General features: G+C 33.7%; 1 protein-coding gene across 1 annotated transcript in view; it reads left to right on the plus strand.

Moving 5' to 3' along the window:
- LOC129257822 (voltage-dependent calcium channel subunit alpha-2/delta-1-like) overlaps positions 1-16453 on the plus strand; it is a 57601-nt gene that overhangs the window by 20639 nt on the left and 20509 nt on the right. Inside the window, exons 14-16 of the mRNA XM_064097943.1 lie at positions 1681-1710; positions 5753-5827; positions 9185-9208. Of these exons, the coding sequence (XP_063954013.1) occupies positions 1681-1710; positions 5753-5827; positions 9185-9208 (129 nt within the window). The remainder of the gene's footprint in view (positions 1-1680; positions 1711-5752; positions 5828-9184; positions 9209-16453) is intronic.

The following is a 16453-nucleotide window of genomic DNA, read 5'->3' on the forward strand; positions in this document are numbered from 1 at the left end:
CTTGTGACATCTTCCAGGAAACATTAACAATTTTGGGTGCTATGAAAGTACAGCTCCCCCTCATTTATTGTTATCATCCTTCAAAATTGATTGTTATCATTATCTGAACTTTGCTCACTCTATTTCTTAAGCAAGACACAAATCTGTGCAATTTTCTTGATATTGTGATTGCTCATTGTTTTTATGGGTAAGAAATAGATTTACATAGTTTAGTATTAGGCTATGTGGAAGTCCGGGCCCCGTTGCATAAAAGTAGTCATTATGGTAACTTGCATGGAATCCTTGATTTTGATAGGCTGTTGATCATCGTAACCATGGTAGTTACCATTGGATGGCAAAGTTACCATAATAGTAACGTTTATGCAACGGGGCCCTGTTCTTTGTTTCAACTTTATGCTTGATGTGACTATGGGCAAGCAAATCACAATATTTCAGTGAACAATATCAGTCAATTTATGAACAATAAATTGAGCAATACTGGTATTTGAAATATCAAATAAGGAGAGTGCTTTACGGAATAAGGAGTGATAAGATGGTTTCTGCATGGCGTTGCTTCTTTACTAACCGCATGTTGTCATAGCAACATAATCTCGCAGTGATAAGTATATAGGGTTAGCATCCTCATCATTTCAATTGATATTACACATATACTATTTCTGGTTGCGTTAGAATGTTGTTTTCAGTTTGGAGTGTAACTTCAGCATGTTGAACCGGGTATTTTGATATAACGTATTTTTGGTCAATGCACATCATCATCATCATCATCATCGTCATCATAATCATCAATATCATCAATTTAAATTTTATTGGAATAAACTATGGCAATCAGGCTGTATGAATCTGAGAAAAATCAATTTGATTCTGGAGAGAAAGTTTCTTATTTACATTATCAAGAAAACTATGTGAATCCCCTGTAAGGTAATATCAAAATTGATGTTTTGTACTGAAAAATCCTTATCTCTTCTTTATAGAAAAATATCACAGTACTTCAGAGTAAAATCTAATTATGGTTCATTTAATTTTTGTATCTGCAAAGTATGAGTGCTTTAGAGAAAGCAACACGCTTTTATGAAAGAACGGATTTCAAGTATGTAGTGAAATGCACATTCTGGATATTTATGTTATTCCTTCCTTCATGTATGCACTTCTGAGAAAGTGAAACGGTTTATAATCACTTGGTCTACCGTCCTCTCAGATAGTCTAATACCACATTGGCTTAACCCATTCGGACAAGTTTAAATTCAGTCTAATAAACATTTTGTCTAATGACCAGTTGGTCTAATTTCTATTTTCATCTACTTGTCAGTTATCAGTTTTTACTTTGTCAACTGAATTGTGGTTTGAAAATAGTCATTCTAACCAGTTATTAAACCAAGTGGATATTGGATGTAGACTAAGAGGCAGTTAGATTAACTTTTGATTAAAATAAGCGCCTTTGAATGTCTTTGACAGATATATGTCGCTATACAAATGCTGTGTGTCATCATCATCATCATCAAAATAACTGATTGTAGATAAAAAAGGATTAGACTATGAGACCAAACGGGCTGTAGACAAAGTTCTTATGAACCAGTCGGCAATTTACTTGTGTAAATGGTAGAAATCACAGCACTTCTCTCTCTGGAAAACTCAAGAAAAATATATATCACTTGATGTCGTTTGATCCTATCTTTTTTTCAGCCTGAGTATAATTCTTCATTCAGTCAATCTGTAAGTGTGTGATGTGTTACGCCGCAATATTCTATTAACCCGAGCATGTGTAGCCGGATGTGTAAAGTACTTTCTGTAAACCTGTTTTTTCCTCTCTAACTATTCTTCCTTTATTAGTGAAGCAGTGTGTTATAGACTACTATGTAGTTATAGTTGAACTTGTATGCGTATTCATTAAATATGTCATATGTTGTTCAATGTGTTTGCATTGTCACTAATGCTTCTTCTGTAGATGTCATGCTACTTTAACATAAAACTGCAGTTGCCTTGGCAATACTAACACCACTATTGAATCTTATTTAAGTACTGGGGCCAATAATTATAAGCTAGAAGTTTGTATTGTCATTAAGAAAGAGCTCATTACTCAAAATAACCATGATTATACTATATACGTATTCATGATTAATTCGTTGTATAAACAAATTTATTAATTGTTCATTTTTCATCTTACTATAACTGAGCTAGAAGTTTGTTTTGTCATTAAGAAAGCTATAATTCATTACTCAAAATAACCATGATTATACTATATACGTATTCATGATTAATTTGTTGTATAAACAAATTTATTAATTGTTCATTTTTCATCTTACTATAACTGAGCTAGAAGTTTGTTTTGTCATTAAGAAAGCTATAATTCATTACTCAAAATAACCATGATTATACCATATACGTATTCATGATTAATTCGTTGTATAAACAAATTTATTAATTGTTCACTTTTCATCTTACTATAACTGAGCTAGAAGTTTGTTTTGTCATTAAGAAAGCTATAAATCATTACTCAAAATAACCATGATTATACTATATACGTAATCATGATTAATTAGTCGTATAAACAAATTTATTCATTGTTCATTTTTCATCTTACTATAAACATTTTTCACCTTTTGTACATTCATCCAATATTTTGTTTTATTTTTATTTTTTTTCATTTTGTATCTCATATTAATCCATCTTTGAATTGTTTATCATTTATTAAACTTCATTAATCTCTTCTTCACATTCTTGTCTGGCCCACTGGAGTTAAATTCAAGAGTGAGGGATCCAAATGGGATCTGTACACCATCCATATGTAATAAATATCAAAGCTAGGGTGCAAGACTGTGGTGGTGATGACATGTCAAAGTCAAAGGTCATTTGAGGTCATATGTTTAATAAAGAACAATTGCAATACCTTTTTCTTAATTTTACTTGCAGATGCTTGGATATAACAATAAAACTTGGGTCTTATATGCCCTTTAGCATACCTTTACATTATCATGCTTTCTGAAGTCACTTAATAAGGTCAAAGGTCAGTTGGAGGTCAATTGGGGGTGTAAGGTCAAACATTACAGTGTACCTGCAAGAATTTCTCATTCTTTTCTGCTGAGATGTATAGTTGAGGAGGGAACGATGCAAGCGTTCTTAGAACGTAATTTGTGGGTGAGACACAATATGGTGAATGCCCAGTTTCTTTCATTTGTATACTTTGTTCTTTTGTTTTATTCATCTCATTTTTAATCAGCTGTCAAGATTTCATTTACCATCGTATCTCTCATCACATAAGCTTGTAATTCACTCACATACATTTATTTGTCAGTATGGTTTTATTAATCAATTGCTACTTTCAGTTCTCATTTCATTTTCATTGAATGTATATATTTATCAAAATTTAATTGTTATTCATAAGAAAAAAGTCATGCTGTAGGCTGTGATGTGTCAGGAATCCAAAAGTTTTGAGAGTCTGTGTTTAATACTCATTCTAAACAATGAAATGCTTGTATTTAACCAGGGGACCGTTTCATAAAGCTGTTCGTAAGTTAAGAGCGACTTTAAGAACGACTGGTGATCCTTTCTTGTGGTAAATAATATTCACCACTCATGTTTATTGGCAATTATTTTGCGTGTAAGAAAGGTTCACCAGTCGCTTTTAAATTCGCTCTTAACTTATGAACAGCTTTATAAAACACCCACCTGAACATATTCAAGCATTGGGCTGAACCCTTAAGAGTTACTGATAGTTTTATGTGATCATCATACAATTATTTTTAGAAAATCTTTTAAAACTAGTGGCCTTGACAATTGGGTGTGTATGACATTACACCTTCATACTTCAAGGGGAATCCAACCTTCAAAATATAGATGACTTATGCTTGCTTAGATTTGAGTAAAACTGTTACAAAAGATTTTAGTCATATTGTGGATTGGATCGAATGCCTTTTCCCAGCATCATAATGGCATCACATATGCCTTAATCCCCCTCTAAAATTATTTTTTTTAATCTTAACAACAGTCTTCCTCTTGGGTTGGATTCCCCTTAAGTATGTTTTTGTTAGTTGAAATGACAATTACATTTACCTTTCATTTAATTGCATGTTTCATGCTTTTTACATCTTAGTAATTTACATTTCCAATGTTTTACCTGTTGATATGATTGCTATCAGTTATACATGTTTTTGCTACATGGTTAACCTACATTTTTAATCTTTCATCATATTTCAATTTTCTAGTGTTCTTAGGAAACGAATAGGGGATACAGAATTTTCGTGTCACACATTGCATCTATTTGCGTCAGAAATAATATAACAATATAATATAATATATCTTTTAATATTATTGATTCATCCATTCATATTATTGATAAAATAATGATACACAGGTTACTTGAGCATCAGATTGTGCTGATATACCTTATTTTGTAGACAAACATTCTGCCCTTGTAATCATCTAAATCTAGTAAATCTTGTATTATCTTCCCACCTCTAGTTTTTATTTGAAGATTGCATTGAATTAGCTATAGATTTTGCTTAAATGAAAATACTGACACAAATAATCTGCCCTTTTCTAATGTATAAGTAAAGAAGGACAGAATTATTGATTTGGAAAGTGAGAAATCTGAAAGTTCCAGCTTGTTTTGTAACCCCAAGGCCCTATTGCAGAAAACATTGCATTTAAATTAACTCCAATATCGAAGGCAACTTAACTTAATTTACAAATGACCGGTGATCTGGTGATTAATGGTGATCTTTTCTTGTGGCAAATGGTATGCATCAAGTGTTCATTGGTGACCATTTAGCACCTAAGAAAGGATCACCAGTCGTTATTTAAGTAGCAAGTAAGTTACAAATGGCTTTATGACAACCTATATAGGAGGCCTGACAATATCTATTCTACGTCTGTCAAGGAGGTAAACTATCAAAAGCTGGGTGCGTTATGAACGCCTAGCTTAGCCGGGTAATATAGGAGCGCCTTGAGCACCTAACAAGGTGGATATGTGCGCAATATAAATACCCTATATTATTATTATTATTATTATTATTATCATAAAAACCATTTAGCTCTTACTCATGGATGTCTATGAAAATTATGATTATTGGGATTCGTAAAAGTTTTTTTTTATGGGGAAAGGGAAGCACTAACAATGTAACAACTTAATGGTTAATATGAGAATCAATGTACATGAAATGTAACCAGGGCTTCAGTTTGAATGGAATTCTCTAACCTGTGGGTTGCAGCAATTCATTCAGTTTGTTTTTGCCTCCCATGCACAGATGATGTCAACTAAATAATAATAAAAGTATAATTGTTGATACTTTTCAAATTTTGTTTTCAATGTTGTCTGCCTGCCCTTTTTTAATTTTATACTTGATTATTTGGTTATTTTTGGCATTTGTCTTTAATGAAGTTAAAATTGTTTGATCTATATTTATTGTTTTTATATATTTTCTATGACTTGCATGGTTTATTACAAATTGTTAAAATTGAAAATGACAACTAACTCAGAAATCAGAACGGGTAAGTTGACTCTGCCACAAATATAAAAAAAGTCATGCACCAATGCCTATGTAAATTTCCCTTCATACACATAAATATAATATATCATCTATAATATGCAACATTAAATATCGATATGATTATGATGTTATTGACAAAGTTTTGAAACTCAATTGATTGAAGCATTTTTGAAAAGACATCTTCCATCCATGAAAGATTCAGTATTTTGCATAAATTCATCATGCTTTGTATCCATTATATATTCAATATATTGCTATTTGATTTTTAGATTGGACCTCAGGCCTATGTGTTCGGTGTCAACAGTAATGGCTATATTTTATTACATCCCAGATTGAAAGCAGAGGTAAGAGATGACTATTTAATGAAATTAATCAAAAAAGAAATTGTGAGAATATTATATTTACAAATCTCTAACATTTCACAATTGAATCTGAAAATAACCTCGCAAAGTATGACCTCCTTTTGGAGTACCCATATATATCCAGACACCAAATTATCGAATTAACGAGGTTTATACATCATGCTGTTCCCACGCTGTCCCGACACAAATCCATGTTTAGATGATGTAATCATAAATAATATCCTGAAACAAATGATTTACTAATATCAGAAAACAAATTTGATACTTCACTGCGAAAACTCCGGTGTTGATTTAACACCAGACCGGAATATATATATGTCCACACCAGAGAAGAATTGAAACAACACCAGTTTGGAATCAAGCGATGCTGTTTTAATACTAATTGGTGTTGTATGAACACCTATCTGGTGTTAGACCGAAACCAAACTGGTGTTGTTTAACACTTCTCTGGTGTGGACATTTATAGATTCCAGGCTGGTGTTAAATCAACACCGGAGTTTTTGCAGTGTATTTTAACTCAGAGAGTTCTCAAAACATACTTTGCTTTCTACATGTCCTGTGGCATGCTTAATCTTTTCAAATGACAATAATTCAATGTTCTCCTCTGGATCTGAACAAGCTAGATGCTAGTGAGAGAGTGAGAGTGCCTGTTTTATACCATGATGTAGATAGAAATGCTATATTTACTAACACTTGTTGCTATTGTTAACATTCTGTTCCGACAGTATCTGTACTATTTTCCCTAAATTGTCTGTGTGCATGCTTCTGCGATATTATTCCCCAGAGCGAGGAGTAAAAGAATGAACTTAATTATTCTTCATAAAAAATAACTCTCTAGTCTCTATTAGGTTCTATTGGAATTATACAGGCTATAATTGAAAAGTCAAATTACAATTTTGATGATTATTTTAGTGTAAGGTATTTAAAAGAAAAGATGTTGCCATGCGCCAATTAAAAAGACTAAATGAATGAGGATTAGAGAAGTATGTAAAGATGAATATGTTTATGAAAGGGCAGTACATTTTGTTACATTATGTATATATATCGAATATCACTTTTACTCATGTGTTAGTAGTAAATCAGGGAGTATATCTATTTTCATTTTGTTTAATTAATTGAAGCTATTAAAAGAACAACTCATGTGTAGTTGGCAATGTGTTATGAAAAATAGTAAGGAAAATTTGATGTTTAGTCTAGAAATAGGAATTTGTCCTAGTGAAAAAATGTAGGCAATAATTTCAAGTATGTCTATGTTTCAGCTGTCCTTTTATTTTACCCCCATCTTTTTGAAATAAGAGAACTGGTGATATGTCAGTATGTAAGGACAATTAATATGGTAATAAGACTGAATGGGATTCGTAATATACAGAAATTTAAGTTTATCTCAGATGCCTTTTTAGCTGAATGGAGTGACTTGTTATTACACAAGCATGATTGAAGTTATCACTTTTTCACCCTTTTGCATTTTTTAAACTTTATTTTCTTGCATTTCTAGTAAGACACCAGTGTATAGTAATCTTGCATTCCCCAGTTTACATCCTAAAGTCAGTCACCTTTGGGAATATAGTAGAAAGGAAATTAGTATAGTCTACGAGAATGGCAACTGAGCATTAATACATGTATATAGGAGTGATCTGGCAGTTGCTGCCATAGCCCAATTTTCTGCATTTATTGTTATTTTAATAATGTACGTCTTTGTTTGACGGTAACCAAGTTTTTTTTTCCACGGGGTATTTTAATGGAATGTAGACAATTCAAACTTCTGTTTACATTGTCATTTAAGCCATTTAAATCGCTTAGTGATAATTGCTTAATGCATTTATACGAATGCCATAAAGCGTATTTCATTCTGTTTATCTTCTATCTCTCAAAAGAGGGAGATTATTTGCTGAGAATTTTTATGGAGATGAGGTGGATGAGACAAAAACTGTTGATAAACTGAATAATAATCATTGCAATTGACTTGTTTCTGCTATATCATGTGCTTTTGATTACTCTTTCACTGAGAATAGTCTCATCTGAGGGGTAAAAACAGTTATTTGTCATCAGAAAAAAGAATGAGGAATTTAGGATCAGCAAATATAAACAACTTTATTCTAACTGATGAATAGAAAAAGATGAATCAAATTTCATGAGAGATGCGAAGCATGTGCATTGAGGTTAATCATATAATGAACATGCATGTTATTATTGTCAAGTCATTTCAGTTTATAACTATCAAAGAATCTTGTCATGGGTCAATTTTGATAAAAATCCAACATCACATTGAATCATTTGATTTTTATATGGGCTATTGTTTTTTTTTTTTCATGGACCATATTCATGAAAATTCATCATCATCATCTTCACTAATATTTTGGTTTGTGCTGGGGTGCCATTATCAAGATGTTTCAGATATATATTACCAGGATTATTGTGTGAGATTCTTTAATCTTGTAAGTCTCTAAAATCCTTTTCAGTTTGGTCATGCGCTAAAAATTTACCAGCCATCATTACATATGAATTAATTTGATTTTGCTTTCCTTTTTGTATTCACACCAAGTTTGTTTGGGAATATCACGTAATGATACTCATATCCTCCCCCCCCCAAAAAAAATATATATATATACAGCACAAGTATATTCCTCATCAGCTCATAGAACCCTTCATTGTATTCCAAAATCACAATTACTTTTCCCAATTTTCTTGATTTGTCAGTATTTATTTCTCCTAACCAGCAACAAAAGAAAACCTTTAAATATATATTGTTATGAAACTTTTGACATATTTTAATGAACTCTAGGATTGATTTTTCTCTGAATGCATGATTAAAGAAACAAAAACCCATGTAAGCAGTTGATGCATGAACAACTGAATTAGAAATTGCTGAAAAGGATACTTCCGATAAATACATTTATCGTGATAACTTGTCTCCCCAGACACCTTTGGAATTATAGCATATTGAAACGGACTGTACTTGCATATTACCTGGTACCTTTCAATATGAAGGTGTAAATTTTATTTTACTCTGCATGACATAGATAAAAACTGATTAAAAAAGTATTACTTACCATGCAGAAAAACTTACTTGTGCCTTATGTAACAAGGATGCCCATGCATTTTCAGTATATGTTTGGGCTAACAATAGAAGATTAAAAGACCTTACAAAAAAACCACAAATCTTCCATCAATAGAAACAGTACCATTTGATTTTATTTAACATCCTGATATGTTTAACTCATGATTTTCTGTTGCTCTTTATTTTTGTGACATCCAAGAATGCAAACATATTACTACTCTCATCATCCTTCTTTTCCATTTCAAATTTCTCTTCTTTTTTTGTGTTGGTGATACTAACAGGAACTGATCGAATCAATTCTCGAGGTACCCTTAAAAACCATATCCCCCCTCCTCCTCTCTCTTTAGTTCCCATTCTGCGGGAATACCCCCCCCCCACAAGTTAGTGAGAGAGCGAGTGGATGGTTCTCTCGTACACTCCAAGTTGTATTTATTTGATTCTGCAACCTATATCATATCTATCTCCTTATACTCTCATGAAGTGTATGTGTCTTGTCTATGCATCTCATATACTCTATGTAGTCGTGTGCAGGGTTGGCTGGTGTGGACTGTATGTATTGTTTTCTCACAAAATCAAGTCTGCTTGACACGTCAGTAGACAATATTAAAAAAAAATCTTATTTCTCCCCTCCTCCACAGTTAACACATTATGTTGAAAATAATCACGATCAGTCGGCATGATGATGACGTCAAAAAGTATCGAGCCAGAAAGGCTCTGGATTGCTCAGTGCATGTGCAGTATTATGATTTTAAAGAATTTTGCCTCAGTATGATTAGTGAATTGAGTTTTGATTAATGCAGAAAAGGCTTTAGATTAATTACTTTGTTTGCCAACTATTATTATGGGTAGTATGGAATACATGCAATGTGCATGAATTATTTTGCCTGCTTTTGCAAGTGACAACACTTCTATTTTGAATAGCAGTGGATCACCTTATCACTTATTAGAATGATTGGGTAGATGAGAAAGAAATTTATATTTTCTTTTAATATGGAAACCCCTGTATCTATAAAGACAGAATTAAATTATATAAGAATTCATAAACTGGTTAAGAGCTGCGTATGTAATTAGATCTTACAAATATTTTAAGAGATGACTATAATTTCTAATGGAGCAAAATTTAAACTTTGTATGGATACATGGAAATATATTCCCAAAATGAATCATAAGTAAGTTGGGACATATGCTGTAAGTTTAAGAGAGATTATCTGATAATATAAACTGGGTTTCAAAGAAACTGATTAAACTTTTACAAAGGCACTGTACAAATTCCACTCAGTCAAAATGAACAATATTTGTACACAGGCTAGCTTCAATTATCTTTACTAAGCACACATCAATAATTCAGAGATTGGTTCAATCACAGAGAGCTAGCCATAGCCTCTCACATCAATTGGTTTCTTAATCCAAAGTCACAAAATAGCAAAAAAAAGACCAATTAAAATAAGATGGGATTAAACAAGCTTCCCAGTTTATTACACATGTCCTTCACAGGCATGTTTAAGTTTAAGTGATTGGCTCAATCACAAAGATGCTTCAGAAAGTTAACATCAAAATTTTAAATGACTGGAACAATCACACCGCCACATAGATCCCGGTAAGTGGGGGATAATGTGAAAACTGTGTGTACATGTATCTGTGTATCTCAAACAGCCACACACACACACACATACAGACTGTGTTCAGATTGAGCACTTTTAGAAATGTACGTCGACATAGAGGACTGGTACGAGATGACGTCATTTTTTGGCCTGCCATATGCCTCATGTCCTCACACACGTCCACTATCAGAATCGAGAACCTCGCCACATCCATTTTGCGGTTCTCCTAAATCACAGTGGACGTGTACGTGAGTGACGTCATTTTAAACCGTTCAAGCCCAGCATAAAGATCAACCTTTCCCTTTTAAAACACAGTTTTCAGTGACTTTTCACAAAATTAATGTAAATTGTACGATGCACTATGTTTATCATATTTGGAATTGCTTTCTGACCTCCAAAATATATATCAATATATATCCTAACTCGCGTAAAAAGGAATCAAAGCAAGTGAAAGGGCACGTGTGCACAAGTTGCACCTTCGCATCACCGACCGGGTCGCCAGGCGATGGTGCGCCAGATCTTCTGGGTCGGGCAGCGTGTCATGACCCGCTGGTTATCGCGCTGTTTCACGTGGACGTACGTACACATACAAGTCGAGTGAAATCTTAAGTATTCGCATCTGTAGTGAACAAGGGCAGACGACGATGTTGACTCGAACGATCAGAAGACTGCTACGTCGTTCTCGTTCACTGCTCCTAAAACTCTCTATTATCTCCCCGCTTACAGAGACATCTCCGTGAGATCTGTGTGTGGTTGTGTGATTGTTCCAGTCATTTAAAATTTTGATGTTAACTTCCTATCACTTCTTTGTCATTGAGCCAATCACTTAAACATGCCCATGAAGGATGTGTTTGATAAACTGGGAAGTTTATTTAATCTCATCTCATTATCAATGGTCTTTCTGTTTCCATTTTGTGACTTTGGATTCTGAAATCAATTGATGTGAGGGGCTTTAACATCTCTGTGATTGAACCAATCTCTTTATTGGCATAGAAGATATTATCAAAGCTAGCTAGCCTGTGTAAAAATATTGTTCATTTTGACTAAGTGGAATTTGTGCAATGCCCTTGTAAAAGTTAGATCAGTATCTTTTGGAACCCAATTTAGAAAGGAGGTTTTTTTGTCTGGATCTGTCAGGGTAACATATTTTGTAAAATATAAATGGATTAGATAAATTATTGATCATCCTCATTTTCTTTTATAAAACTTTATAAGTAGAAAGGTTAAAAAAATATAACATGTCCTATCATACAGGTAGTTGTTTGTACTGGTACTGGTTAGATGGATATGTTAAATGATATTGACATTGGTGTGGTGTTTTTTAACAATGATTTATATTTTACTAAATTTTCATCTCATACAGTTTACCTAATTTTGATGATTTGTACTCTGTATGTTATTAATATTCTATTAACAAGTCACTAATATCACTTTTGTAAAACACATTGAAAAGTGGTGTTTGAGCTCATATCTTGTATGAACATGGTAAATAAAAATGTAGCATTATGAATGTTTGCTTAAATAGAAGACCCTATTTCAAAAGTATTATGGACTTTGTAATAACATTCAGAAGCATAGGTCTCAGAAATGCAAATTAACTTTTGAAATATGATACAAGGAGTTAAACGAGTAACATTTGCATGATGTATCATTTATTAAGTTATTTTTGTAGAGTTAACTTTGTCTATGTTTCCCACATTAAGGCATGATAGGGAATGTAATGAAGTACATCCATTATCTAAATTAATGACACATGGATGAGATGTTCTAATTTCATGTCTTCATTTTTAGATTTTCAAGTTTTTTTTAAGTGGGGATCTTTACTTGATTTGTCATAGTGGCTTATTCAAAGCTTTTGATGTGTAACGACCATAGATGAAACTACTCCTTTAATCAAATTTGATAACTTTCATGTTTAAACAGAGAATAGAATGGGGAAATTAGTGTAATATCCCTCAAGAATGGGCACCAGAACTTTTTACCTGAATTCCATTATTACAGACTTCGTTTTTTAGGTACAAAATTTCTATAAAGTTATTCTAAACAACCCAATGTTGAATTCAAAGATTCTACTCCTTAGCAAAATAATTGTACCACGTGTTTTTTTTTTCAATGACCCCACCCATATAATCTTTATTTTTGCGCTGGTCCCAGTTTGCCCCCAAGCCAGTTTTGTGTGAAACATCCCTCTAGGTATCTTTGCTCCTCTTGATTCAACCACATATAACATGAGTCAACCCTGTAACCCTGTTTCCCAAGCTTGATAGCAAGTTACGCTTGAAAAGTAATTTTAGAAATGGATATATGTGCCTTCGAAAATGATAGTTTTCTATACTTATTGGCAGCCTTGATAGTGTGAAAAATCCCTATGATAATGATCATTACTTTCATTTTACATACAATCTTATCTAAATCATTTTTATTTCACTCTTAGTGATAATCTTCTCGTGTTGAAATTTCCAGAAAATAGTGACTTGGTATCGGGGTTGGATTTCTCTTCTAATAAATCAGCAAAATTTTCTGTTCTTAGTTTGTCCCTTCGTACTTCATTCTCCTTAGGGTTTTCGTTTCTATCCCTTTTTCAATTTGTTCACATTGATTTGATTTTAAAAATGACATTGCGTTAATATAGCATGTTTTCATCTTGTTATCAGTTGATGTGACACTTGCTCATGTGGCAGTTGAGTATCGTCAGTCTAAAGCTCTCCGAAGACAAACAAAGAGTTTTAATAGGGGTAGCCCCCATGTTAGCTCAAGGCAACAAGGCAGTAGTTGCCTTGGGTACCGGTACCATCCTTGTCTGCCTTGCTGCCCTTGAAATTTCCTCTCACATCTAAAGAAGTTTTAATGCAATTTTTCAAGCGTGCTAAGAAAGCACTGCTTAGTCCTCTTAGGTGGTTGCTGGGACAACCAGGTGGGTGTTTCATAAAGCTGTTCGTAAAGTTACGCACAACATTAAGCACGACTGGAACATGATCTTAGGTGCTAAGTGAGCTACGTAGGGATAGTGTGGCACAAGAAAGGATCACCAGTCGTGCGTAAAGTCTTGCGTAACTTTACAAACAGCTTTATGAAACACTCACCGGGGAGGCGTTTCACGAAAGGACTTGGCGGATGTTTTATCCGTCAAGTCCAATTTGATCTGACAGTAGCAATAGTAACAGCGCTTCTCATCAGCCAACCGGAATCACTGAAAGATGTTAGGTCTGGCAACTCGTCAGACAAAAATGTTGATGAAACTGCCCCTTAGAAGGGGTTATGGTCCGTAGTTCCAATAATTTTAGGATATGGGTGTTGGACATTGATGGCTTCCAAAATGCGGATTCGGGAGCAACTGCTGCTTGAGTAAGTGTCACAGAGTCTGCTATCGTCCATCTTAGCTGTTTTTGGTAACTCCTTATGTGTTTAAAAGGTGACCATTTCCGTGTTGTTTTTAAGACTGAGAAGTTGTGTTTCTCCAAGTTGTTTCATGGTGATCCATCTTGCTTTCATTTCATCTTCAGTTGCTCTTGGTTTGAACCCCCACCTTATCATCATTACCGTCTCCATCCCCGTCACCATCATCATAAATTTGTATTTTCCCAACTTTCATTCTAGTCCTCTCTCTCTTCATCCCCATTCATCCATCTGTTTTCACCCATTTTTTATGATAATTATGATTTCATTTTGATAGTGTTTCGTTCATGCTCCATCATTCCATGTCATATAATTTTACCTCACCCATAGTTTACGCCATTCAAAAACAATTATGCAGACAAAACACTTCATCGATTGAACAATGATTTGAGTAACTATAAATTCTCCAATGGTGTAAGATCTCTTTTATATTTTTTAAAGTAAATCAAATAAGTTTGCTTGCACAGTTAATTGATTGACAGAAAGGCTATTAAATCGATATAGTTTCACAATAGTTTTTGTAAAGCCCTTATATATTTTTTTTAAATTCAACTTTCCTTCTTTAGAATTTTTATTTTTTTCTTTAAATTTGTTTAAATAATATTTATCTAGAAGTCACATCTTAATGTTTCACACATGTAATTGTAAGTTGATCAGTTATTTCTTTTAAAATTTGATGGCCTCTGCATACACTGAACACAATTTTGTGTAGATGGTACATCATAAAGAAGTGAGAAGCCTCCATTATTTGGCCATTTGAATTTTGAAATAGCATTTATGCTACTTTAGAGATTTTTTCTCTACACCCTCCCTATTATCATATAGAAGAGTGGTTTGCTGTGTTGTGGTATTCCATTTGTTTCATTGTTTCACTATGTCAGTGGGTAAACCTTGCCCCGGCGTTCCATTGACTAAGAAAGGTTTGCAGTGAAATGTTCATGGAATGGTATGTGTTCATATTCCCCCAGTTATACACGTTTTCATATCCCCAATGCATGTATTATTTGCATGAAGCCAAGAGGATGTTTAATACTGTAGAGTAAGTTTGAAGGTGGTCATTCAATCTTTCATGACCTTTAAAAACCATTTTTTCCATTTTGATGGGTTTATTTACTTATTTATTCTTCATCTGTCATTGTTATTATTACTTGTAGTTTATTGATTTTATTTTATTTGATTTTTTTTGGGGGGAGGGGGCTTGAAAGAATATGGTTATATACACCATTTTATTAGGCTTTTAGTACTTTATGAAACCAAGTAGAAAGTGGAAACCTGTCCTTCCAGTTGACAGAAATTTGAATGAATCCTCTCACTTATTGATTTAATACTGATATATTTCTAGAAAATAATGTAGAATGGATACAGATCATGTGATATTCCTCACTCACTGGGAGAAGAAAGCTAGACTTTTTTGAGAAAAAAAACAAGGGTACCTTAATATGACTTTGCATTTATTCTGAGGGACGTGTTACCCCATGATACTACATAGACAAACCTGTTTTAGTGACATCCTTTATAGAAGGACCACCAAATACCACAGGTTTGATTTCCCTGGAATAGAATTACCTGATAATACTATAGGGAGATTTTGCAACCACTACGCAGAAGCTTTCTGGAACATAGAGAATCTATTGTCAAAGCCCTTCATGATAAAGGATGTCCTCGTTGAAAATCGTTGAATCAAAACAGCAGGGTCATCCTGGACCCTTGACAAACAACATATATTTGCAATTTTTGACAGCTCCGAATCTTGGGTCAAAGCCGGCCAGTGCCCCCCTTTTTGAGAGGCACAGTTAAAATTTGTTAAGTAAAAATACTGTTAAAACAGAAGTGTGCCCCCCTCCTTTGAAAGTGAATACCTTTTTGGGGGGGTTAAAAACCTTCTTTCTTTTTTTTTGCTTGTCAAATTTTTCCTCTGGAAAATGTGCCCCCCTTTCGGAAAATCCTGGATCTGCCCCTGATTACAGGAACCTGTCCATGAATACCTCTTCACTTGGGTTTGCTTTTCTTGTCTCTTACAGTGTGGTCTGACAGTTGATTTTGAACTTGAGTTGCTGTATTAGAAATAATTGTTCTACTAAATGAGCAATTGTGGGTTAGGGTTGGTATTTTTTTAAAGAAGATATCCTACTTTAATGTGTATTTAAGAATTAGATGGAATGAACCACCTTCACTCTTGTGTAACATCTCTCTAGAGAGTGCTTCATGGAGCTTCTTGTCAGTGGTTTTTGCTGACAAACTTGCTCTGAGCCAATCAGATGCAAGGATTTCAGTAGCTTATGTAGTGGAAATCGATCATTGTTATCATGAAAGTGCTCCCTTGGTTTCAGCAGATACCTACCGTGTATGATGAACCCAATAACATCAAAAGGCCACTACAACATAAATGAATAAGAATTTCTGTGAAAGTGCAGTGCTGCATACTACTCGTATTTTGTTACTCGTGTGAATCTTCCGAAGTGATATGTTGGAATGCCTAACATAGCAATCAATCAGGCATGGTATGGTCCTTTTTCTGAAGGGGCTGTCATCCATTGAAATGCTATAAAACTC

The sequence above is a fragment of the Lytechinus pictus genome, chromosome 3 (assembly GCF_037042905.1).
Source record: "Lytechinus pictus isolate F3 Inbred chromosome 3, Lp3.0, whole genome shotgun sequence".
NCBI classification, from domain to species: Eukaryota; Metazoa; Echinodermata; class Echinoidea; order Temnopleuroida; family Toxopneustidae; genus Lytechinus; species Lytechinus pictus.